The 24,342-nt window shown below is 40.5% G+C and overlaps 1 protein-coding gene across 1 annotated transcript in view; it reads right to left on the reverse strand.

The window, feature by feature from the left end:
* Window positions 1–24,342, reverse strand: part of LOC108575340 — a 413,517-nt gene that overhangs the window by 29,141 nt on the left and 360,034 nt on the right. The window contains exons 11-12 of the mRNA XM_017938107.1: window positions 14,144–14,389; window positions 4,073–4,187 (exon numbers count right to left, since the gene is read on the reverse strand). Coding sequence (XP_017793596.1) covers window positions 4,073–4,187; window positions 14,144–14,389 — 361 coding nt within the window. The remainder of the gene's footprint in view (window positions 1–4,072; window positions 4,188–14,143; window positions 14,390–24,342) is intronic.

Below are 24,342 nucleotides of genomic sequence, written 5' to 3' on the forward strand. Positions count from 1 at the left end.
TTGCAATGCTTTATGGATTTTACCTATTACCGCATTACCGGTAATTGCTTTAAAATTCGCGTTATTTTTGCCGCCAACGCGTTGTCACATTCAACCGGCATATACCACGCTGCCTGTAATCACTTATTTATTTACAATCAATTCATTTGCTTATGAATGTTTCGTTGGGTGAATACGCAGCTTCTCCCCCACCCCTCTAAATATGCAATGAATATTTATATCGCGTTTGCTGCAATGTACGGCGGCGTTTTCGTCAAAGGATTCGCGTTACGTGCGGCGATATGTATATATTTTTCTTTTTTTCTCGATTCCTTTCTCCTACGTCGTCCCGCGTAGGGACGAGCCGGTAGGGCAGAGGTGTGACGCGCGTGCCAAGCAGAGTGATTACTTTGAAGTCGAATAACAGCTTTATTGGGATGGAAAATTTGCGGGCGCGCGACGGAACTTTCTGTGTGCAGCGAGATAAATTATTTTTTGAAATATGGACGCGGGGAAATAAGGGGGGTTTTTAGGTTCCGGTTTAATTACAGTGCACGTGGTTATTTACTAATGGAACGAAAAAAATATTGGGCGAGTATAAATGTGTCGGTAATTTGATAACGACGTGAAAGATTGTTTAATACTTTTTTTTAGGAGTAATCTATAAGATAAAAAATAGACTTCTTTAGAAACTCAACATGTAAGTATATTCTTATTTAACAGTGGCATAATTTACTTTAAAATTGCCAATCTTTTTGTCTTATTATTTTCTAGTTTGATTCAATATTTTGTCAGTTGTAATATGCAAGATAAGCAATTAACTTTTCCAGGAATTCGATACACATACCTCTCATTCAACACAGCTACAATTTATTTGAAAATTGCCGCTCCTTTTGTCTCATTATTCGCCATTCTGTACCAGCTACGTATCAGTAGAATAGGCCACCAATAGTCAGACAATATTAGGAACTTTAATAGACGTTCGAGGTGTATAAATAAATCTCAACAAATATCGTTCATTTCCACGGTGAAAAGAAGAATCCAATCCCTTTGTTCCACGAACAATAAAATCACGTACTAGCAGAAATATTCGTACTTTCGCGAATACGTTAGCGTGGTGTCAAATGAGAATACAATTGTTCAAACAAAATTCGAAAAATATTCATTCCAATTTCCGCCGCATTGTTCCTTCTTTTCGCGAACGAAATTAAGGCAGGAATACCAGCGAGAAGATATTAAAAATTTTTCCGAAATTTTAACACGCCTCGGTTCACCTGGAAATTACAGTCGAAATAGAGAATCGGAAATTTCGTACCGAAATATTTGCACGTGAACGGGACATCGTCACGATTTTAAACGTCGTTTCTCCCGAGACTGTGGGCAAACATCGACGAGCAACTCGACCAGAAATCCTCCTCTAATTGCATCGATGCGCCGACGAAGGACAGCGCGATGCGATGCGTCGTCAGCAAGTGAATCCTGCCCGACGAACGATCCAGCCGAATTATTTATCGATCGATCCCCGGTCCGATTTTCGAAAAATAACGTTCCTATCGCCGTGAAATCAGCTCTGTCGAACGACTTCGGCGCGCTCGTTAAACTGTGGTTTGTGTTTGAAATGTTTGCAATTACCGTTTCGTATTTGTTTTTCATTTCGTTTTCTTCGAACGGTGTATGGGTGTGGTTTTGACTGTAATTCATGAAGGTGTTTCTTTTGACGATTAAGAGTGTGACGTATTAGGACGTCTTTCAGGTCGCGTTAATTCACCCGCATTAACGTTAAGGCGGTGGGAAGTTGGCATACCGCGAAGAATCCCCGCGAAAAGAGCGATAGTCTCGTCTCCCGCAGCTCCTGGCAGAGCGGCCGACGGCGAAATAGCGCATAAATCGCTAACGACGCGCACTTTGTTACAAAAGCGCGGCTCCCGTCCACCCTCTTTGGCCCCTCAACATGGCCGGCACAGGGCCATCGCGCGGCGCGGCTTGATTTATCGCTCGAACGTGGACAATGCGAGAAATATTCTGGCGTGCCCGCTTCGTAAATCACGATTCTTCGGCAGTCCATAGAGCGGGCGAAGAGGAGAGGCCGCGCGATTCCTCTCGCTGGCTGGAATATCCACGCGAGCTTCTGGCAAATGTACACGTTTCCATGAACGGACAGGCAGACAGACAGACAGACAGACGCACACATGCATAAACGGATACGTGAGATGCATGGTGTAAAGAAGAGAGGAGAGAGAGAGAGAAAACATCGCGAATTTTCTCTTCTCGACAGAGAAGACTGGACACCCTGATCGCGTTAATAGTTCTTCGTGGAAGCGATCTTTAGGGACGAGCGATGATTGGAAGGTTGGAAAGTGTGATTGTGAGTAGGTGTTGCTTTAGAAGAATTTTTTGCGATTTTTCTTGCGGTGGTTTGTTAGAATTAGTGGTAGAGTTTAAGATTGCGAGGATTGGAGTTAGTTGTAGTTGCTTGTGGATACGATTTGAAGAATTTAACGATGTTTGTGAAAATATATGTGCTGCTACAAGTTTTGATACAAATCTTCCACTGAACACTGTAGAATTAAACCAGCTCGAAACAATCGCAGAGTTCCATAAGCGCCAAATTTTCAAAAGCTGAGATATTAGCAATAGAATTCTTTAAATAAGAATTATTATTCCTTTAAAAATTGAAAGCACCAAATTTTCTATCACCGAGACATCAGCAAAGGAAGTTCTCTAAATGAAAATGTTATTATCCTACACATGTATTCCTATGTATATCTGTTAGAACAGCAAGGGGACGATTTTATGATACGTGATTTCTAGTTCAGCAAACCGTTATTTTTAATTTAGCAGACCGGTTTGCAGCCAACATGCGGCACTTAGAATTTCTCAAATATTAAAGAATAGGCTACTGTTCAGTCAGTAAGGCAAGGTATCATAAAGTCACCCCCAAAGGGTCTTCGAAACCAATGCAATTACCGAGGCCTCTCGGTACCTGACCTCCCGAACGAGTCGGAGAGTCAGAGTTGACCTGGCCGGGTTTTCCCCCCTGTGTTGTTGTCAAAATTCCGTCCAGCAAGGACCAGCTTCGTCACCCCCGCTCCAAGGACGTGACGCGCTCCGGGCGCATCAAGGACGTGACGCACTCCGGGCGCAATGGGAGGTCACTTAGTAATTTTAAGAACCTCCCTTCGCGTCCCTTCTTCAAATTTTCGAAGATTTGGAAAAGGGACGACTCGATAAGAAGGCCGACTTAGCTTAAGACCACCGAGTGTTAGTACACAGACCATCAGTTGTATTAGGAATAACAAAGATTCAGTCAGACTCTCAACGCAATACATTCAATCTTCAGACGGCACCTAGTGCAATATTCCAAGTACGCGGAAATTAGTACTCGAGTGCTTAATAATATCCACAGATTTGCCATTCTACAGTTGTATCAAAACGTTCTTCTAATTTCACTTATTATTCCCTCGTTATAGTTCACGAGCGAATTTCCCCATCATCCAAGTTACTTCCGTTCCGATCTTAAGCATCCACAAGTGCGCATGGAATAGTTCAGCGACATATTCCGTGTAACTATTATCCTTGTAGATGTCACGTCAGACTGCCGAATACATCCAAGGGAAGGTTAATGTAACTCGACAGTTAATATAACTTGGCTCGCTCCTTACGATTATAGCTGGCGAAATGTATCTATGACGAAGACAGAGAGAGAGAGATGAAGGAAGACAGGAAGAAAAATAGACGTAGCCGAATCGAGATACCTTTCAGGCTATATAAATCATCGAAATCGTATTCCCATTTCAATTGCCACGTTATTTAACGCTATATCAATGTCATTATTCGGCATCCGATACGAGCGTGAATCACAAGAACGAGAAATCTCTATTTCCACTTTTCCATCGCTCAACTTCACATTTTAATATTCTTCACTTTATTCTAGATTTTGTCAGTTTGTAATTAACGGCGATTATAGTGGATCTGACTTTTTTCTAAATTAATAAATACAAACGTCACGGTTTACGAATTTTATGCAAACATAGCAAAATACTTTTTCACATTATCTCACATGCAGTTCGTTAGAATTATCAATGCAACTTACCAGTTGTTCTTTTCTGTATAATTTTCTCCTCGATGAGTGCTCTCACACTGACGGATGCGGTTTGCAAGGGCGGCCCCACGACCTCTTTCTTCTCGCTTTTCTTGTTCTCAGCATCCTGAAGTAGTTAAAAGTACAACGTGTCAAAAAATTATTTTCCTTCGTACCAAACGTTTTAGACAATAATTTTCACAAATAATATCCTCTTACTGCACCTAGCTTCGCATATATCACCTAATTTTTTACAACAATTGACAGTGCAGTTTGATCAATATCCAGAGAGCAGGATAAAAATTACCAGCCTATCCCGAGGATCTCGTTAAGGATTTTGGTCAGCGATCTAGCACAAAGCTCCCCATTGCGTAACATTGTAGGTTCTACTTGACCTAGTCTATAATTCGCTAATAGTCTGAGATCTAATTTTACAGGGCTCGTTACTGGCGGATCGATTAGGATGTTAGATGGTCCTTAAGCGCGGCAAAGAGAGAGAGGGAGGGAGAGAGTGGGATCAAGAAAGGGAGGAAATTCAGCGGAAAAGTAACATGAAAAAGGAGAAGAGAAGAAAGAGGAGGGTGTTCGTGGAATGAGATTGAAGAGATCAGGCGTTTCAGGGAGGATTATAAAAGAGAACGGGGAGAAGATAAAGATGACAGATGAACGAGAACCGGCCGAGGATGGGGAAATGCGAGGAGAGAAGTAACTGGCGAATAATGATCTGTATTATTTGCACTTTTTCTCGCTTCCATGCCTATGTGATTTTCGATAAATTAATCATAACGGTTAAAAATAATTTGCCAAGTGTAGACGAGGGAACAATTTAAAAATCGTTCATTTTAGGTAATTTCAAATAAAATAATTCTATCATAGTTATAACACACTGTCGTTCGTAAATATTTGTCTATCCGCAGTATTTCACTGGATTGATAAGTGTGTCAAGGTTTTTAAAAGAAATATCCTTTTTTGTAATAGTAGCTAGCAAACAAGTTAAATACACGACTTGTCCCTTGAAAATTCCTAAAATAAAATGTTTAGAATAAAGAATACAGTGTTTGCACTTTGGCGATCTATTTAAAAAGTACAAACCGTCAAAACGGATATAAATGAAAAATATTCTTTATCGTGCATTTGCAGAAATTTATCTACCCTTATTTTTATACGAAACAGTGAACAATATCGTCCGTTACACCTACGCATGTACAAGTACATCAAACTTAAATTCCTATCTAAATTGATTTTTCAACGCGCTCAAAGAACAAACTCTGAAATGATACAACCATCTTCACCCAACAACTTCTTCCGCTCAATCAATCTCACAAAGTCCTACAAGCAAAAGTACTGAAAATAAAACCCTGCCTTCCAAATTCGTGTCACAAGATACAATAAAAAAGAAAAAAAATCTAAGAAACACTCGCGTTCCCACAATACATTTAATCATCTCCTCCGAGTTTCCTCCAATTAAATCGAACACCACCATTAATCACCAGCGCATTGAGCAGTTACCGTTCGCGTCGACCCCTTTTCCCATTTCCTCAACAAATCTTAACCGACACAGACGCATCTCTGCACGACCTCCGATATCAGGCGTTCCCCACGCGGCCCATAACCCGCGTCTCGTCCATCACGGAGCAACCGGTTAATCGGAAACGCATCCAGAGCGGGCCGCTGATACTTCGATCGGTGGGACAGTGGGGGCCGTAGATTAGTGGTCCCGATGAAACGAAGGGTTAATTGTGCCAGTCCTTCGGACGCCGCGACCGGCAATTAGCATACGTCCACGTCGGACACGCATGTATCTTCGTCCCGTTTCGCGCGAGCCGCTTCCCCTTCGAGGAGGACCATGCATCACGGTGATACGCGGCACCGCGTCGTCATCTTGATGAAACCTTAATAGCGAGAGGGAGCAAGACAAAGAGAGAGAGAGAGAGAGAGGAACCCCCTCTCTCTCCGGTAATCGCTGATCGTCATCTTGTTCCTCAATTTCCTATCCGCTATTTCGATATGTAGTTTCACGCGCATTTCTATACGCTTTATACCATAGCGGCACGTATACGCACGTGTATATACCGGGTGTCAAAATTCTTTTGGAACGACCTTTGTCAGTGTGTTCTAGGGGTGTAGATGAGAAGAAAATGTTATATGGATGTAGGTTGTTTGAAGCTTTATTAGGGAGTTATGACGAAAATGAGAAGTGGAATGGGAACAGTAATGGAATTGCGGTTGCAGTGATACAAAGTAGGGTTGTCAAACTTCGAATAGTTGAGTTATTCGAATAGTGCGGACTATTTGGAATACGAATTCTTAATTAGGATAATTCGAATATCCAGAGTGTTGGAATTTTGGATTGTGCCGAATACTCGAATATTTCACTTGATATGACACTTACACAATGTTCAACCATTCGAAGTTGAAATCCGAATTCTACTGGTACTCGAATACACCGAATATTCGACTTATCCGAATGAAGAATTCAACATTTGAAAATTATCCGAATCATTCAAACAGTTCAATTATTCCAAGTTTCACTACTTTGTACCATAATAACCGCAAAAGTCCGTCGCCATTTGCCTGATATTTACACATATACAGGGTGTCTTTTTTAACTGAACACAGCAGAATATCTCAGAAGAAACTAAAGCTATCGAAAAAATGTTCCTACAAAAGTTGTCCGATACACTGAATGACACAATACTACACAAATAATTTCCTCGCTGGTGAAGTAACGGGGGTAGATTTCAAGATCAAGTTAATTTTTCCAAACCAAACAATACACACCCTTGGAACAATAATTACACATACATATTTGTATCTCGGCATGTATATACATACATATGTATATATATATATATATCACCTGCCGCGAAATTGAACTCTGTCTTTGACGTGGCGTACCGCGCTCGCTTCATGAATATTGATCGGCGGCCGTTAATGCGCGGAATTGATTGCGGAACGTTCGCTGGCTCCGACTCATCAATTCGATCCGTGTCGATTCCAGCCTCGAACGCGAGTTCTCCTGTGTACCGTAATGTACACACGTCCGACTCTTTTTTCCTCTTCTCTATCCCCCAAGCCTCCTCCACTCACCCTCTCTCTATTTTTCTCTCCTCTTTTTCCGCGTCCCTCCGGCACGGGAATAGAGAGAGAGAGAGAGAGACTCGTCGCTCCGCACGCGTGTTCCAGGAATTCGCTTTTTCCATGTTTTCCCCCATCCCTCTCCCCGGACTTCTTCTTTCCTTCTATTTTTACGCTTTATTTGTTTGTTTCTGTGTTCTATTCCACTTGACAGCCGGCCGAGAGCGAAGGGGTTTCTAGTTGATCGTGCGATTGTTTTTCAGAGGAGAAGATTTTAAGTGGCGGTCCTGTCCTTTCGGAAATGCATTTCCCCAAACACGCAGGGCGCGCATCGATATTCCTACGGCACTGTGTTTTACAGGCTCGGCGTGATTTAAACGTGTACGGGTCGAATTTTCTATTCGAACAGCGGAGTACTAGGGTTGGTCGATCGAAAAATCTGATTGAATTTTCGTGGGATTTTAATTTAAACAGTCTATGCGTTGTTTTAATACCAGGGTGCAAGGACGTGTGTATGAATATTGATTGAAATTTGCGTGAAACGATTAATTTTTATTGGCTCGTTTTGCGTCATTATTTCATTAAATTTAAATGCAAATATTGCAGGAAGAATGAAAAACTTCATATTTCATTGATTTTAACAATCTAGATTAATTATTTCGCGTACAATATTTTGTATAAATTGCGTCTTACCTCTTTTTTTCTTTTGGGACGAACGAACTATACAACGCTTCTGAAATTTTCTAGATCAAGTTGTTCCTATCAGTATTGCACAGACACGGTGTCTTTAATAATAATGCAAATGGGTGAATCGTGTGAAATTGTAGCTTTACCGGGAAATCTTCGTCGATTTTACGAAATTTTAAGTATTACTTCAATGCCCCAATAGTATTTCAATTGATGTTTAATTAAAGAAGCGATTGAACTTTCGAGGAATTTCAATATGAACATCATCGGAATGCCGTGTAATGGATTCGCGGGTTTTTTCGTTTAATAATAAAAGAACAGATATTTGTACGGGTATTGGATCACGGGGGAATTCGGCGAATTTTCTTGAATTATGCAGCTTCGACGTATTGTACTCACTTTGGCGTGGGCAAGAGTACAAATGTTAACGAGTGTACAGTGTCGATAAAAAGGTAATCGTCGTTTTACAAATGTTCAGCCATCCGTCTTTCACAGCGACGTTGCCTGCTAATTTCACCCTTGAAATTTTCCACGATTTCCATCAATAACCGTACCAATTGTTTCTAATTTATCATGTAAATCCTTCGAATTCTACGGCGGAAAAGATTAAACGCGGTAATTAATTAACGTTGAAATGGCAGCCTGGCATTGCACACATTGACACGTGTATTTATGATTATGAAAGATTGATTATGAGGCTCTACTAATTTTAATATAGCCAAATTGGTTATTTGATTTACGACGATACGAGATCGATCATAATATCCATTCTGTTTCACTGGAATTACAATTATTTTATACTTCTACTCTAAAATCGTACGAACGCGAAAAATTCGTTCTTTTCTAAATTAAATTTTTACTACTGATTATTTTAAATTATCATTTTTCCGCAACTAACAGCGATACTGAGTCGAAAGCACTGGTATCGACCAGCAAACAGTATCCAAAATTGTACTCGGTTTTTCGAACATCGTGTTTCTCGCTGCCCCTGGTGAATTATCGTGAAAAAAGGTGTTCGACATGTTTAAAAATTGTATCTATGACAGCACAGTCCCGATAACAACTTCGTCAATTTTTTTGCCAACTTTTTAATTGCGCGCCGTATCTCACAAAGCAAGATAAACACAGACTTACAAATTTCTACAACGAATTTTCCTCCGAAAAAATGCTACTGCTTTTATTTTATTTATCTCGCAATCAAATACGGCGGTTAAGTGTTGTTAAAAATAAAGAGAAAAAGAACTCGACCAATTTGCAACAAATTCGTCATTGTATCGAGCTCGAAATCTGGCGGAGGAGTTAATTTTTCTTCAATTCCGCGTCGTTTATCTCGCGGAAGCAATCGACCGAATTCCATTTATTCGAGGATTACGGTATAATCGTGAGGGGAGAAGGGAACATCGACGAGAGCGAACTTGCGAGCGGGAGAAAAAATATTCCACCGTGCACTCGACACTTTTGTGTTATTTAAAAGTCACCGGTGAATCTCTTAATCCCGTTCGCCCGACAAAACCTTAAACCGCTCCTGTGCCGACGATTTCCGCGCGAGCGATTTTTCAGACGCGTGGCTACGAAGCGTGAGGAATATTATTTCGTTATATATTGTATAGTGTTCGTGTTTTTTTTTTTTCTTTCTTCCATCTCTTTCTCTGTGTTTCGACGGGAAAATAAAACGCGCGTTAATCTGAACACACTTGGATGAAAAGCCATCAAAACTGTTTAATAATTCTCGATGGTAGTCGTTATCCCGTTTCGTTCGTTATATAGGAAAGAGCATTGGATTCGAGAGCATCGATTCGTGTACCGGAGAGGAACAGAGGCTTTTTCCCGTGAATTTAGCGGTACGTAGGTAGTTATTGCTAGTGATAGAATCGACTATAAGTCAGACAAGCGTGAATTTTCGTTTGTGGAGATTTATGTTGAAGTATTTTTCTATTCTAGCGAGGAAACGAAGGATTATAACTGGAATGATTGTGGGAATAGCGTGTATCTAGTGGTGAATTGAAGTTCTTGTAGTTTTTGTGGATTCAGTAGTACAGGTAGTCGCTGCTAGTGATGGAATCGACTATAAGTCAGACAGGACTGAATTTTCTTTAGTAAACGTGATGTTGCTAAGTATATAGACTTATGTTGAGGTATTTTTTTAATTGGAACGAGGAGATGGAGGAAATGTGTAAAAGTGAAATTGTTGGACGGAATTTCCGAGGTTTCTGTGAAGTTTAGAAGAAATTGGATGTGTCTCTGAATATATTAATTTTTTAGATATACGTACATGTACAATGCTTCGTATATTAATTATGCGATAGGCAATCTGACTACCATGAAAGTTCAAAAAAATTTGCGGTTAATTATCATTTTGAAATAGATCTATAAACACTTTATTGGAAACTTGTGACAATACGAAGAAAGTGTGTGTGAATTTCAAAACGTGACTCTATTTATTTAATACATGAAAGTGACTTGAAGACTTGAAATGACCTGAATTTTCAATCGTGCAAAATTTTCGGTGCAAACTCGTGCAAAAAATCGGTTGCTTGGAAACAAGCAACAATCTTCTTCGTATCGAGGAAGAACGCATCTCCCTCGCGTGGGGACCCATTAACAGCGTACATGGAGCATTCTCGAGTTGACTACAAATATCTGAATGCACTCACGCCTCTGTCCTCCACTCGTGAACCATGAACGTTCATCGTGTGTCTCTGAACGGTGGCCGTGGACCTCTAATGCTTGATCGTGAACACGGGCCATGGCGAACATAAAGGCCCCGCCACCAGCATGAATATGAATGTATGTACACAGATCAAAATGAATGGATCCGGACGTGGTCGCATGAACGGAAGGCTGGACGCGAAACTGGATACGCTGGGTGCGCGTGGACCAGAAGCATACAAACACAGACAGATATAGATTAAGAGAGGGAGAGAGTGACCGAATGAGAGACAGAGAGAGAGAAGAGAGCGTGAGTCAGACAGAGAGAGAGAGAGAGTGACAAAGAGAGACAGAGGGAGAGAAAGGAGAGAAGAGAGTGACAGAGAGAGGCAGAGGGAGAGAAAAGGGAGACGAGAGTGTGTAAGTGAGAGAGAGAGAGAGTGACAGGGAAAGACAGAGACAGAGAGAAGAGAGTTTGAGTGAGAAAAAGAGAGAGCGTGAGTGAGTGGTGGCGAGTTGAAAACTCGACTGCAGCTCGAAACGAGAGCAGCCCCGTTGAAAACCCCACTGGTAACCGGTTCAGATTCAATCTACATAATGGAGAAAGCTCAAGACAATGTTTGCACGGCCCTCTCCGACCGTGCTGCCTCCCAATCTTTCCGTCTCCAGCCGCCACCGCCGCCGACGCCGCCGTGGAAGCAAAGAGCTTGTTAATGGGTTCATTTGGATTCGATCATCGCCTTACCTTTCCATCCACCCTCGCCCCGCTGCCACCGCTTTCCCTCTCGTTCGATCTTTGCTCGTTTACTGGTTTCAATCTTTGCTCAATCGACTGCTTTCTAACTTTTGTTTCTCTTTATTCTCCGTTTGTCTTTCGAGGGTTGTTCCGAACGGAGATACCAGCGGAAACCGAGTGACACGTGTGCCGGGGAGACTGAAAGTGATTCGTAGAGGGTTCGTGGCAAGTTTGACGAGCTACGCGTGTTTCAGAACACTGATAAATAATCCTGGATGCTTTCGAGGGGAATGCTTTCTTGAGAACAGTGCCGGGAACTTGTGTGAAATTTTGTCTCTCCTTATGTAATCTGGGTCGTTAATGACCCAGGCGAAATGTCACTACTGTGTTTCTTCGGAATGAACGATGTTTATCGAAGAAAATTTTAAACATATGACTTAACGAACGATTCTATAGCGTAGTAGAGACTTCGACAAGTATCCCGGAATTTTTTCAGATTTTCTGAAAGCCTAGAACAGTGAAAAAGTTAGACTTGAACATAAACCTACAAGTTTGCCTACAGATGGTCAATACAGAAGCTGTAAAAGTAGATTTGACGCTTCAACGATTCACAATTACTCCCGCGAATTGTATTAACCAATCAAGAACAACAAACCCACGTGACACACCTTCAAACAACAAAGGCAAACTTAAAAATCACGGTCGACCGATAAAATCACCACGTCGTGCATCGACTTCGCGAACGTACATTTACACAGCCTGAAATTCCGGTTTCCTGGTTCACGGTGCATTTCTGTGCGGTAATCGTCGCAGTGGGTGGAAGAAGAGAAGAGAAAAAAAAAAAGTGAGAAGAAATCAGAGGTGGAATCTCGAGGAGAGATCTGCTCGGCTTCATACTTTTCTCTCCCTCTTTCTCATCTCTCCGTGAGCAGACTCGGAACAGAGCGGCTCTTAATAAGGTCAAAGAAGAGGCTCTGGCTGTTGCAGTCGTCGGAATAGAAAGATCAGCGATTCTCCCACCTTCTTCGTTCAACTTCTCTAATTCAGCCTGTCGCCTCTCTCTCTCTCTCTCTCTCTCTCTCTCTCTCGCCTCGCCTCTTTCCGCGCTGATTAAAAATGTCTTAATGAACGGCGTGTCGTTTATAGGGAAGCGTTGAAAGAGATTCGTTCGGGGAAACTTTCTTTCGAGGATCTCGATGGGGGTGAGATTGAACGCGGAAACGTTTACCGGCCTCGATGGGAATGATAACTGAATTTGCGCGAGCAGTGTAGAATTTTCATTTTCATAACTGATTAAGATATGCTTGAACGCTGAGATTAAACAATTCAAGAACGATGTTATTGTAAATTTACATTATTATGGGAGAACGTACAAACAGAATTAAGAAATGTTAATTTAGAGGATTACGTCTGTTTGAACCCTTAAAAAAGGTGACAATTTTCAAGATTTTTTTCTGCCTTTCCTATTGGATGGAATTTTTTCATTTTTTAACCACAGTTACAAAGCACCTTGACAAATGCAAGAAAAAAGTTTGACTGTAAAACATGAATTTTCTTAGAAGTTATGGTCGTTGTCCCGAACCCTTGTTTCTTCTTAATACAATTTACATTATTGAGAAATACGAGTAACTCATGAAGAGATTTTCTTATCAGAAATGATCTCGAATAATTTTTGCAACGTGTCAAATCAAGGTTCGCTAATTTCCTCGCCAATTATTCGAGTAGGGAATTAATCGTGTCTCCCGCGACGAGGATGATATTGTGTATCCAAGAAAAGAACAGAAGAAATCTTACTCTTCGAACCACCGGCAGAATAATAGCCTCTCCCTTCTTCTTCTCCGGTGATTATCGTCCCGTGGATCGCGAAGAAAAGAGCCGCGTATAACGTAACCGGCGGAGATTTTCATGAAATCGTCGGTTGATTGCATTTCGGTCGGCGGGATTTTCATGAAATCACCGGCTGATTACACGAAGCTCTCCGCGTGCGAGTTTCTGGGATTGCAAATTCATATGGAAATGTCGCTGAACCTTGCACGCCTGCCCGTAGCCTTTGGTAAACTTCGTGAAATTCTTCTCGAAAATTCAATTCTACACCCGCGGGATGAAACGGTGTTCGTGGAAGAGGTAAGCAAAGCCGGATTCTGTATAATTTTCATCTCGAGACCGTCTCGAGGAGAATTGATGAAGCGGCCGGAACAAATGCGCAACCAAGAACGAACGACACGTTGTTCCCAACGGTTCTCTTTCACCATTTCTCTTTCTCCATTCTCAGGTGCAACGGTAGAAGATACTCGCGAATGTTTTCGCGGCCATTCTCGAACGAGCGACGGTTGGAAAATGATCGTCTGCCGCTTTTCACGTAATAAACGTGATTTTCTAAATTTGTAAAATTGTAAAATTATAAATTTTGAATTGCATTAATTTTTACACAGTTTTGAATCCCTTTGGTAGGATTCTTCGTGGAATTCTTCGTAGAAAGTGATTATCACTGAAAATTCGTCACTTTTCACGTAACAAACATAATTTCGTAAAATTGTAAAATTATAAATTTTGAATTGCATTAATTTTTACACAGTTTTGAATCCCTTTGGTAGGATTCTTCGTGGAATTATTCCTAGAAAGTGATTATCACTGAAAATTCGTCACTTTTCACGTAATGAACATAATTTCGTAAATTCGTAAAATTGTAAATTTTGCATTGCATTAATTTTCATACAATTTTAAATCCATTTCAATACAATTCTTCGTAGAATTATTCGCAGAAAGTAATTATTATTTTCTTGAAAATTCTGCAAGGTCCATTCACTGTTCGGTCCATCACAGTTCATAGATGTTTAATAACGAAGGCAAAAATAAAAAATAATTTCACGCAAATACAGACAGAGAAATTGAATTTTAATATTATGTAAAGCTTGGAAGCGAGGCTAGCTCACCTTTTTGAAGTAACCGCCATGGAGTCTCATGTGACCATTGAGAGCCGGTATATTTTTGAATTTCCGATGGCACAAATTGCACTCGACCGGTTTTGGCTCGGTCTGCGACTTGTTGGTTGCCGTCACGGTGCCAGGGGATGCCGAATTTCCCGGCGAAGGACTGCTTTTCCCCACGTTTCCGCCTCCTGGCGAGTTAGCTTGCGGTTGTTGCTGCTGGTGTTGCTGCTGCGGCTGCTGTTGCTGTTGCTGTTGGGCTTGCTGTTGCGCCTGTTGTTGTTGTTGCTGAAACAGACAATAAATCACCTGATTATTTATTTGTCACTGAAGGAATCCTAAGAATACCACATATTTTTTTAAAACCATTGAAAACACGCGTATTGCAAAGGAAATTAATTTTTTACTGCAATTCTTCAACTTTGAAAACTGCTTCAAAAGAGAATTCTTGCAACAATAGGGAATTTCTCAAGTGCATTTTAATAGAGCTAGTATAAAACACGCGTATTGCGAAGGAAATTCATTATTTAAGGCGCTCTCGATATATTTATAGCCTAATCTTTAGTATATATTGGAAATGGGTTAAGGAATGAAATAGTCTTTTCACTTTGTAATATACGATTTATTTACGGTCTCAGAGGAAACGTCTTTATTCTATTGAATCTTCTGAAGGACTGTTTCTGGACCCCCAAAAGAAATTTGGGGTCCCCTTATACCTAGAAACTGTTTACATTGTGGTATGGCATTGTGCAGTGAGTGACTCGAAGACGAACACCAGATGCATCTGGTGGAAGTCCTAGTGCCTTTGTTTAAAATAACCCGGAGACATTTTTGTCCTCACTTGATTATTTCCATAGGGTGTTGTTAGAAATAATCCAACAGTATATGTGTCTAGAATTGTTAATTTTTAAATAGCTGAATATGTGGCTATAATTATTAATTTTCAAACAGTTGGATATGTGTCTATAATTATTAATTTTTTTTACCGCAATTCTTCAAATTCCAAAGCTATTTTAGAAGAGAATTCTTGCAACAACAGGAAATTTCAGAAGTGTATTTCAACAGAGCTGGTTTTTCAAGTAATGAATAATTTTTATAAAGTCCCAAAATTTAAAGATACTCAGTATCTCTAATGTGCTTCAAAGGATACCTGCGAGGAAAAATAAACAATTAAAAATCAACGAGCGAAGAGATAGTGTGTAAGCTGATGCTGTTGCTTAGTCTCGGCTACGATAACCAAAGCGGCAGACACGGATCTCGAGACATAAAGGGAACTTCAGCATAACATTTAATTCCGGAACACAAAGCAGCACTTCGCCTAACAAAGCGTCGAGCGAAGAATGAAGCATTCTTTTCACACCTGTGTCCCGGCAATTAATGGAAACATCTTCCGATTCAAGGATCCTCCTCTTCGTTCTACCCCTGAAGAATCGAGCACTCTCCAAGTATACGATTACCATGAAATTAAGTATTCAATTACGATGTTCGCGATTGATCGTTGTCACTCTAACAATCACAACTCATGCCACAGAGCTTCCTTTTTCTTTTCATCTTTCCAACGAATTCTTTGTGTATTCGCTGTCGATTCAAGGTGTTTTTAACACTGAATAATTAAATGTGTAAAATACACGACAATGTGTACATTTTACATGGTATAACTTTATTTTTAAATACTGTACTTGCTACTTTTTGGAATTTTAATTTCTAAAAATTTTCAATATTTCAATTTTTACAAATTTTCCGTATTTAACTTTTCGAACATTTTCAATATTTCAATTTTCAAAGGTTCCAATATTTAATTTTTTAAAAAATTTTCAATATTTCAATTTTTACAAATTTTCAGTATTCAAATTTGGAAAGTTTCCAATATTTCAGTAATTTCCACGTACTAAATTTAAGCATATTTTAGTCCATTGATTGAACATTCTAATAACAAGAAGGTGAATTGCCTCTAACTGCAATAGAACCGAATCGAAGCTTTAAACTCAACACCTGAGTTCCAGAGGACCGTGAATACCTTTGAATTTCGCTCGCAACGCGTCTCACCGATACACCAGAATTCGCCAGCGTCGCTTTTATCGTTACAGCAAAGAAAATTGAAATTCTTCGAGTTGTGACGGTTCTGCAGCGCGTAGAAGCGATACTCGAGCCTCGACCAACGGGAATTTATCGCGCGATGCAATAAAAATTCTAATAAAAAACGTTCGTTCGTTTCTCCTTTTCCGCTCTCTCTCTATCCATCTTGCACGAACACACAGGTCTCTCGTGAGATAAAAGGAGAACGACGCGTGCTAATAATATGGCTAGGTAGAACGCGAAATTCCTTCGGTTAAGTCCTTTCGTGAGCAAACCTTCTTCTCGTCTGTTTCATGCCTCGAGGAAGCTGCGCAACTTATGTTAGCGAATGTTAAAGGAGAAACGTCGAGGAAAGCTCAAGGCTTAAGCGTAGATCGAGAACGCTGCAGCTTGTTACACAGAATGGCGTTTCGTAATTTTCCTTTCGCTGAAAAGGGCGAGAGAAATCTTCGTTTCAAGGAGTGAGAGTGTAAGATGAAATGCATACTTTCATACTTTTCCTTTTTTTTCTGAAGCTGATTGAGTGGTAGAAATTGTACGTAGAAGTGGAGCAAGAATTTCTTATTTGCGGTGAGGAGTGAAGAGTGAAATAAATTAAAATACTGAAAGAGTTCGAATAATTTGTTTGAAGTTGTAATAATTGGATAATGCAGTGGGAATAGTCATTCTAACGTTACACGTGAACGTGTGCAATATCAAATCCAAAAGCTTGTAGTAGAATTATAACGAAAAATCCTAAAACAAATATTTTAAGCCGTTGGTTTAAGTGGAATAACACGTTATTGGTGAAACATAGTCAAAAAACGGTCAGGTCAGTGTAGATAGTCATTCTAATGTTACATGTGAATGTGTGCAATAGCAAATCAAACAGCTTCTAACAGATTTCTAGTGAAAAAACCTAAAATAAATTTGACGCGGTCGATTTAAGTGGAATAACACGTTATTGGTCAGACATAGTACAGAAACGCGTTGTAGACATACAAGGAAAATTTGTTATCAATAAATGTTTGCCTACAGACAAATTTATGTATTGCCAGAACTATCAGCAGCAGTCAGAACTTTTTTAAAACTTTTTATTCTTTGCAAAGATTCTATTGGTTTACAAAAATTCTGTCATATTACACAAATTGTGACAAATCATATCGACGACGAGTTTTCTAATCTTCTTAATGTGATCGACCTTGCAATCAATCTTCATACAAAATATTGCCCACAAAATAATGATTTCTCTTAAGAATGATACATTTTCACTACTAGAAACAACTATTAACTGAATCTCACCAAACACCACCCTCGTCTGCAATTTTAATTTCAAAGATGCTTTCGATCCCAGCCAACCGCAGTTTCCCGTCCGACCGTTTAACGAAACGGCCGAAATTGCGGTATTTGCAGCGCTGCAAAACATAGAGCAACCGGGGGTATAGTATGATTGGGTCCCGGTCCGACAGAAGGCCGCGCGCTCGCGTCGCTCAAACGAAAATTAATCTTCATTTGATTTCACTGTAATTCCGGGGGCACATTAATTTTCGCCGCGCCCGTTGGCCCCCGCGCCGAGCCTGATTGATTCCGAAAGTGGACATCCATTAACCGTCGAATTTGCGCAACGAATTCAGAAGCGGGGGAAATGGATTCCGCGAGCGGCCACGGATACGCTCCGACGGCGAAATCGAACATCAAAGACTCGAGTCCCGTTGGAGACGATATCGAATCGAATCGAATCGCGTCGCGTTTGTCTATAGCGCCGCGGTACCAACAGCACACGGAAGAGAGCTCATTGCTATTCCGGCGATGATTTCGATGCCGTGATAAATCGCAGAACATCGAGTTGAGTCGCGTCGCGGCGGTGCGCGTCGATCCGCCGTGCAATTTCAGGGCATATGTGCACTTCAAAGTGAAGTATTGTTCGAATCCTCCCGGAGGATCAATCGAGGTGCATTAGGAAACTGAGCGGTTTATTCGCTGAAGATTTATCGAGAAGCGAGGGAGGGTTAATAAAGCTGGCACGAAAATTCTCATTTCAGGTTTTATCTGCTCCTCTGATGGCGTGTTTTCGTTTTGAAGGTTCGATCGTTGATGGTGTTCTGTGTGTGTTTTTTTTTTAGGTTTAATTAGGTTCTAATTGCTGAAAAATGTGTATAGTATAATATGCATACGCAAAATATTTTCAAATTTAACCCTCTTTTCTTGATTTTCGTATAAATTAATTAAATAAAGAAAATAGTTTAAAAAACCAGTGATTCCACAGTTCTATCATACGAGGCAAACTTGTTTTGAATAATATTATTTTTATATTATCTACAAACGCTGATAATCTACAACTCATTTGACCAAAACGCCTTATATTTTTATTTATTTTTAACATTTTCAAGTATGTTCTTATTTCCAACTTGGTCCCGTGTTTTAGTAAAAGTATCAATGTTTATGTATCGACGGAAATATTAGAAAGGGATCCATATCTCCCTTTCACATTGCAATTTTTACGTATTACTTATCTCCTTTGAAAATTGTTGATATCGTCTAATAACATTCAAACATCACTGATTGATCTATCTATATAAGTACATACACATAAAGAAATAATAGTATTAAGTTACAAGCCTGACCTGAAGAATACGACAACACAGTGCACCACACAGCTGAAAAATTGAAAACATCTCTACCTTACACCTCCATTCCAAGTCCTACTAAGCTTAAGATTCCTACAAAGTCCTACCACCAACGATCTCCAACAAGCTCTATCCACCTCGACTAATTCGCGCTTCGTCTCTGTCTCGATCCACCTCGACCGGATCACCCTTTATCGCCGTCTCCAAGCGAACGTCCAGCGGCGAAATCGCGCGGCCTACTTTTCATTCACGTCGCAAATCGTTCGCCAGCGACACGGTCCACGCGGAGAATCGAAGTCGAGAGCGGTACGCGGAGCCGCACGTGCGTTCTACGTGAGACGCATCGCGGCCCCCGGTTTTCACGTGGCAACGGCTGGTTTCGCGCCGCGCAAAGAGTTTCGAGGGCTTTTCTTTCGGGTCACATCTCGTCTTCGAGTGGCCTGTGCTCCCGTGAATATCGTCGGAGCTTAACGATCGCGCTCTTTTGTCACTTAGGAGAACACGTAAGTACTTCCGACGAGTGGCCTCCGAGTCGACGGATGCGGCCAGCTGAAGAGAGCCGGCGAAGAAAAACTGCCACGGCAGAGAAGCGCTGGAACCGGAGGCTCTCTTCACGATCGGATGGTTAATTAATCGAGCCAACGGAATCGTGCAATTATGCCGGAGATTCTTTCTGAAGGAGGTTAACGAAGAAGATTCTTCTTCATTACGATGACGCTTTTTACGCTTCGCAGGGAGAAGATTGTAAAGCGTCGTCGAGGAATGTTTGCTTTCCCTCTCTTTACGGCTGATTTTTGGTTAAACGACGAACTATTTGTTTTGTACGGCGAGATAAATCGCGAGTCGAAGGGTTGATATATGATTTTTGTAAAAACTTAAATGAAAACTCTTGGCAAACTTTGGTAAGAGAAATTCGATGGTTGACATTATTTTTTTTTTTGGATGGCTTGTTTGTTTTAGCCCTTTAGCTTAGGGCAAGGAGAACGATTCGTGGGACAGATTTTGGTGAAGATAAGATAGGAATTGTTGTATTAGTAAGAAAGATTAATTTTAATGTTAACTTTTGTTTTGATCGTTTTAAACTCTGAAGAGTGTGACGTTACATACACTACCGGCCGAAAATTTGGAATCACCTGCCAATTTATATTAATATTGAATCTGCTGCTAATTCTTTATTGATTTGAAATTGATGTTGCGGAGATCCATAGCACTTTACCTCGTTTCGATTGATTTGAATGATAAAAAATTCGTTGAAAAATTATTACAAATGCTAACTTTTTTGGGGGAATTTTTGTGCAGCTTGCAATGCACAGTGATTCGAAACGTTTTGAATATTTGTGAGAATTTTGGGAAATGCGTAAGAAAGAGACGAATTTGAGAAAGTTTGCGAGAGAGGTCTTGAAACGGAAACGTTAGTGTAGACATTACGGTTAGCGTTGCGATTACAAGAAATTGGGACGTCAAAGTGAACAAGTTAGGAGCCGCTAAAGGACTCGCCGGAACTTGGCAAACTAACGAACTCCACGCGAATTAGAACTTGGAACTTCGTAACGTTTGAACTTCCTAAAGTATACGGACCTTTGAAGTAGACTCGACGTTCGACTCGTTTAGAACTTCTTTCGTTAAAGAATAGTAATATCCTCGTTTAAATTGCGCCGACAGCGTGTTTTATTCAAATATACGGGACTGATATTCGAAGTTTCCATTTTCAATTTATTGAGAATTGTTGCATGTTCCAAATTTCAGATTTACCGAAAATTCCAAATTTTGAACTTCCAATCCCAAATTTCATATTTCAAATTTTATTGAAAATTTCTAATTAAAAATTCCAAATGTCGAATTTATTCAAATTTCCTAATTTCAGATTTACCGAAAATTCCTAATTTCAAATTTCAGATTTACCGAAAATTCCAAATGTTAAATTTCATATTCCAGATTTACTGAAAAATTCCAAATTTCATATTAGATTTCTACTAAAATTTTACCTCGCGCAGGCAATTGCAGAATTATCTCGCGTTAGGAAATTTCTCTCTCGAATTCGGCTAGGCGATATTTAACGAAACCAAAAACTCGTTCCATTTTCCCCAATTTCTTTTTACCCTTCTTTGCCCTACCATGGCCGTGGTAGGAATGTGATGCTTGTTTTTGCAACGACGATCAGTGCACTGTCTTTCGTGACAGGGGCAAAACGTGGAAAATTATGGCGACAGTAACGAAATACGAGGCGATTTTGCTGGACGATCGTTTTGTTTCAGGGGTTACGAATTATTGCGGAAGTAACGAGATACGACACTGTTAAATAGAACAAAACCGTGGCGTACAAAGCGAAGAAACGACGTCGTTCCTTTCGTGGATTTAAGAAGAGCATTTGTCCTCTTTCGGTGTAAAAAAAAAGAAAGTGGAGAATTAGACGAAGGAAACAAATCACGAATCATTGTAAAAAAATCTGCTTGGATAATTAAAACTAATTCTGTCATAAAAGTGAATCTTATTTTAAATAAATACAGTAATACCGATAGAACACAGCAAGTAAGAAATGCTTATTTTTACTTCACAGTGAGAAAACATAGAGATCACATTTTTATACACTGGAAATACACAAATAAAAATATCATCAAATAAGAATATCAAATAAATATTATCGTAATACACAAATCATAGTACAATAAATGAAGAATTTTTTTACAAAATTAAGTCATTTACTTTAAGTAATCTTTTCTAAGATTATTCTAAATTAAATAATCATTAATTCCAGGTCGCTTGCTCTTCATTTATATTAAATAAAAAAAACAAAAACAAACCTTAAATTCAATTTCTGAAAAACAGTACATATTGACCTGCTATATTTTACCAACAAACCAACTTTATATTCATTCTACTTCACTACAAAAATGAAAAAAAAAATTCCTGACAAATCCTGTCGTCTTCCGAAACGATCAATAATCTCCAGATTTTCAAAGAAACAACGGAAACTAACCGAAGTAATCCGACAAGGTAGCAGAAAGTTCATCAAGGAAGAAACTAGACATCCACCGTACTGGCGTTTATTACCATTTGATCGGCATTTTGATTCTCCCGGGCGACCTTTCGTGCCGAAAGCATTCCGTTCGATTACCTTCCTCCTTTTGCTTCATCAAATACGTAATCCAGTCGATCGGCGATAATCGCGGCTCGTTTGTAGCGGCGGTGCATCGGCGGTGCACGAGTGAGTTTAATTTAAGACTCGACTGTCGGAGCGGCGCGTCGATAAAATCCGTTTAATTCGTGCAGTTCCACACCGATTATATTCCTACCCTCGCCTCTCATCGTTCCGGCGAAGTCTACGCGACAAAACGACGGTCAAGTATCGATCCGTGGTTGGATGCCTTTCGAGACAATCTCTACTTGCTCTTTTTTACTTAACTCTCTCTCTCTCTGATCTGCCTTTGATCGTTAACGATGCCTCCGACTCTTGAAATCGATAACCAGACCCCGGTGTTCCTTCGAACGTTGTAAAGAACGAGGACGAGCGGTTTCCTCCCGGCTAGAGTTTCCCCGATGGAAATTTTCTCGTTCGGGGAGAATTTGGAAAATTCATTTCTGAGATCCCGATACCCAGCCTGGCTTTAAACTGGCGTTTCAGATTCTACAATTTCACATTTCTAATACCTAATTTGAATTTTCCCATCTTCGTTTCTATGATTTCGCGCCCGTAACGTAAAACCCTCTTTAAATCTTAAGGGTTTACGCGCGTGATTTAACGTTTCTAATAACACCGGGGGTGAATCTATTCTAGAATAGTTTCGCTACTGTAATATTTCTAATGTTATGGTACTATGAACGCTGAAATATCATTTTGAACATATTCGTTCGGAGAGAAGTGTGGATAAGATTGAATTAATTATCGATACACGTCGATTTCCCTTTGCAGAGTATTTTTTTTTTTCTTTTATTTTCCAACACTTTGCACCGAGTCGAACAATAATTCTTCTCCATTTAATCGAAGTTTCGAATTTGCGAATATTTTGCACCCAGTCGAACGATATTCCTCTCCCTTTAATCAAACTTCCGTTTTCGAAAACCGTTTCAATTTGCAAATATTTTACACCGAATCAAAAAATACTCGCTTCCCTTCAATGAAACTTCCATTTTCGGAAACCGTTTCAATTTGCGAACACTTTGCACCGAGTCGAACAATATCCTTCTCCCTTTGATCAACGCTCTATTTTCCAAAAACTAAACAGGAAAAAATGCTTCACGGTTGAGTTTATCACGCCGATCAACGAGACAAAAGCAGGAACAATTCTACCGTAGGTTTTACGCTCGTCGGGCAGCCATCGACCTCGTCGTTTCGTTTCCACGGACGTAATCGTTCGCGGAACAGCGTGGGTGAAACGGCGTCGAGGAAACCGTCAGCTTCCCGTCGCGAACGACTCGACGACCCGTTAAAGTGCAAAATTACGAGGCGTTTCCGGGACACAGTCTCTCCCCCCGCAGAAACACTAGGAAATTCGGGGCTCGAATGGCCAAGGCTCTGCGGGTTCGGTCGTCGTCGAAAGAGCGGACCTAAACGCGTCGTGAACGTCCGTCGACACACCGGAAGTGGCACACGGATCATGGGGAAATTAACGGGAGAGGCGAGACGAAGGTAAAGTGGGAGTGAGAGAGTGGGAGAGGCGATCTACGGAAATTTATACGACGGTAAAAGGGCGGGCAGAAAGAAGGGAAGATAAAGGGGAAGAGATGCGTACACGTCGAAGACGATGTCGGGAAAAAGCGGCGAGACAAAGGGGAAAGACGAGAGGAAGAGGTAATTGGAGCTTGAGAGCGGGAAGAAGAATGAATGCGAGAGGTGGGGAGAGGATTCTTAGGGTGTAAGTATTGTACTGTTTGGTAAATGAAGGGGGAAATGGGGGTGTGATTATGGAAGCAATTTGTTCGGAATTCTTCGGTGGAGTTATTCCTCGATAGAAATACGCGACGGTGAAAAATACACACCGTTTCGTTCGGTTCCCTACGATTCTCGCGGATATTTTTACGGATCGGTGGAATTCGACGTAGGTCGGAAAGTTTATTTAAATTGTTTTCGTTCGATTATGTGTTCCAACCTGCTTGGAGATTTTCACGTTTGTGAAATAACGCGGGCAGATTAATTTTAAACGAATTAATGGAGAGAAAGAAAGGGTTGAATGGTTGAAATTTACCGGGGAAACGTTACGAAAGTGAAAATTGAAGACTAATTTTTTCGCGAAGTAAGGGTTAAAGATAAGATATGTTAGATGTTAGGGTGTAAGTTCATGTATACGTAAATAAGGGCAGAAAGCGTATTGAAGAGGCGAGTAAGAAACCGAGAAGTGTGGGTAAGAATTCCAGTGTTGGAGATATAGCGGATTGCTTACGAGGGTCGCTACAGGATTGGGCCACTATCTTGCCTGTTTCTGGCATGTATGATTAAATTAGAACAATGCTGGCATAACTTCTACTGTCTGTTTATTCCTCCCGGTACTCCCTGCCAGTTTATCACTTATATACTGGATGTTAGCA

This window comes from Habropoda laboriosa, unplaced genomic scaffold, assembly GCF_001263275.1.
Source record: "Habropoda laboriosa isolate 0110345459 unplaced genomic scaffold, ASM126327v1 scaffold143, whole genome shotgun sequence".
NCBI classification, from domain to species: Eukaryota; Metazoa; Arthropoda; class Insecta; order Hymenoptera; family Apidae; genus Habropoda; species Habropoda laboriosa.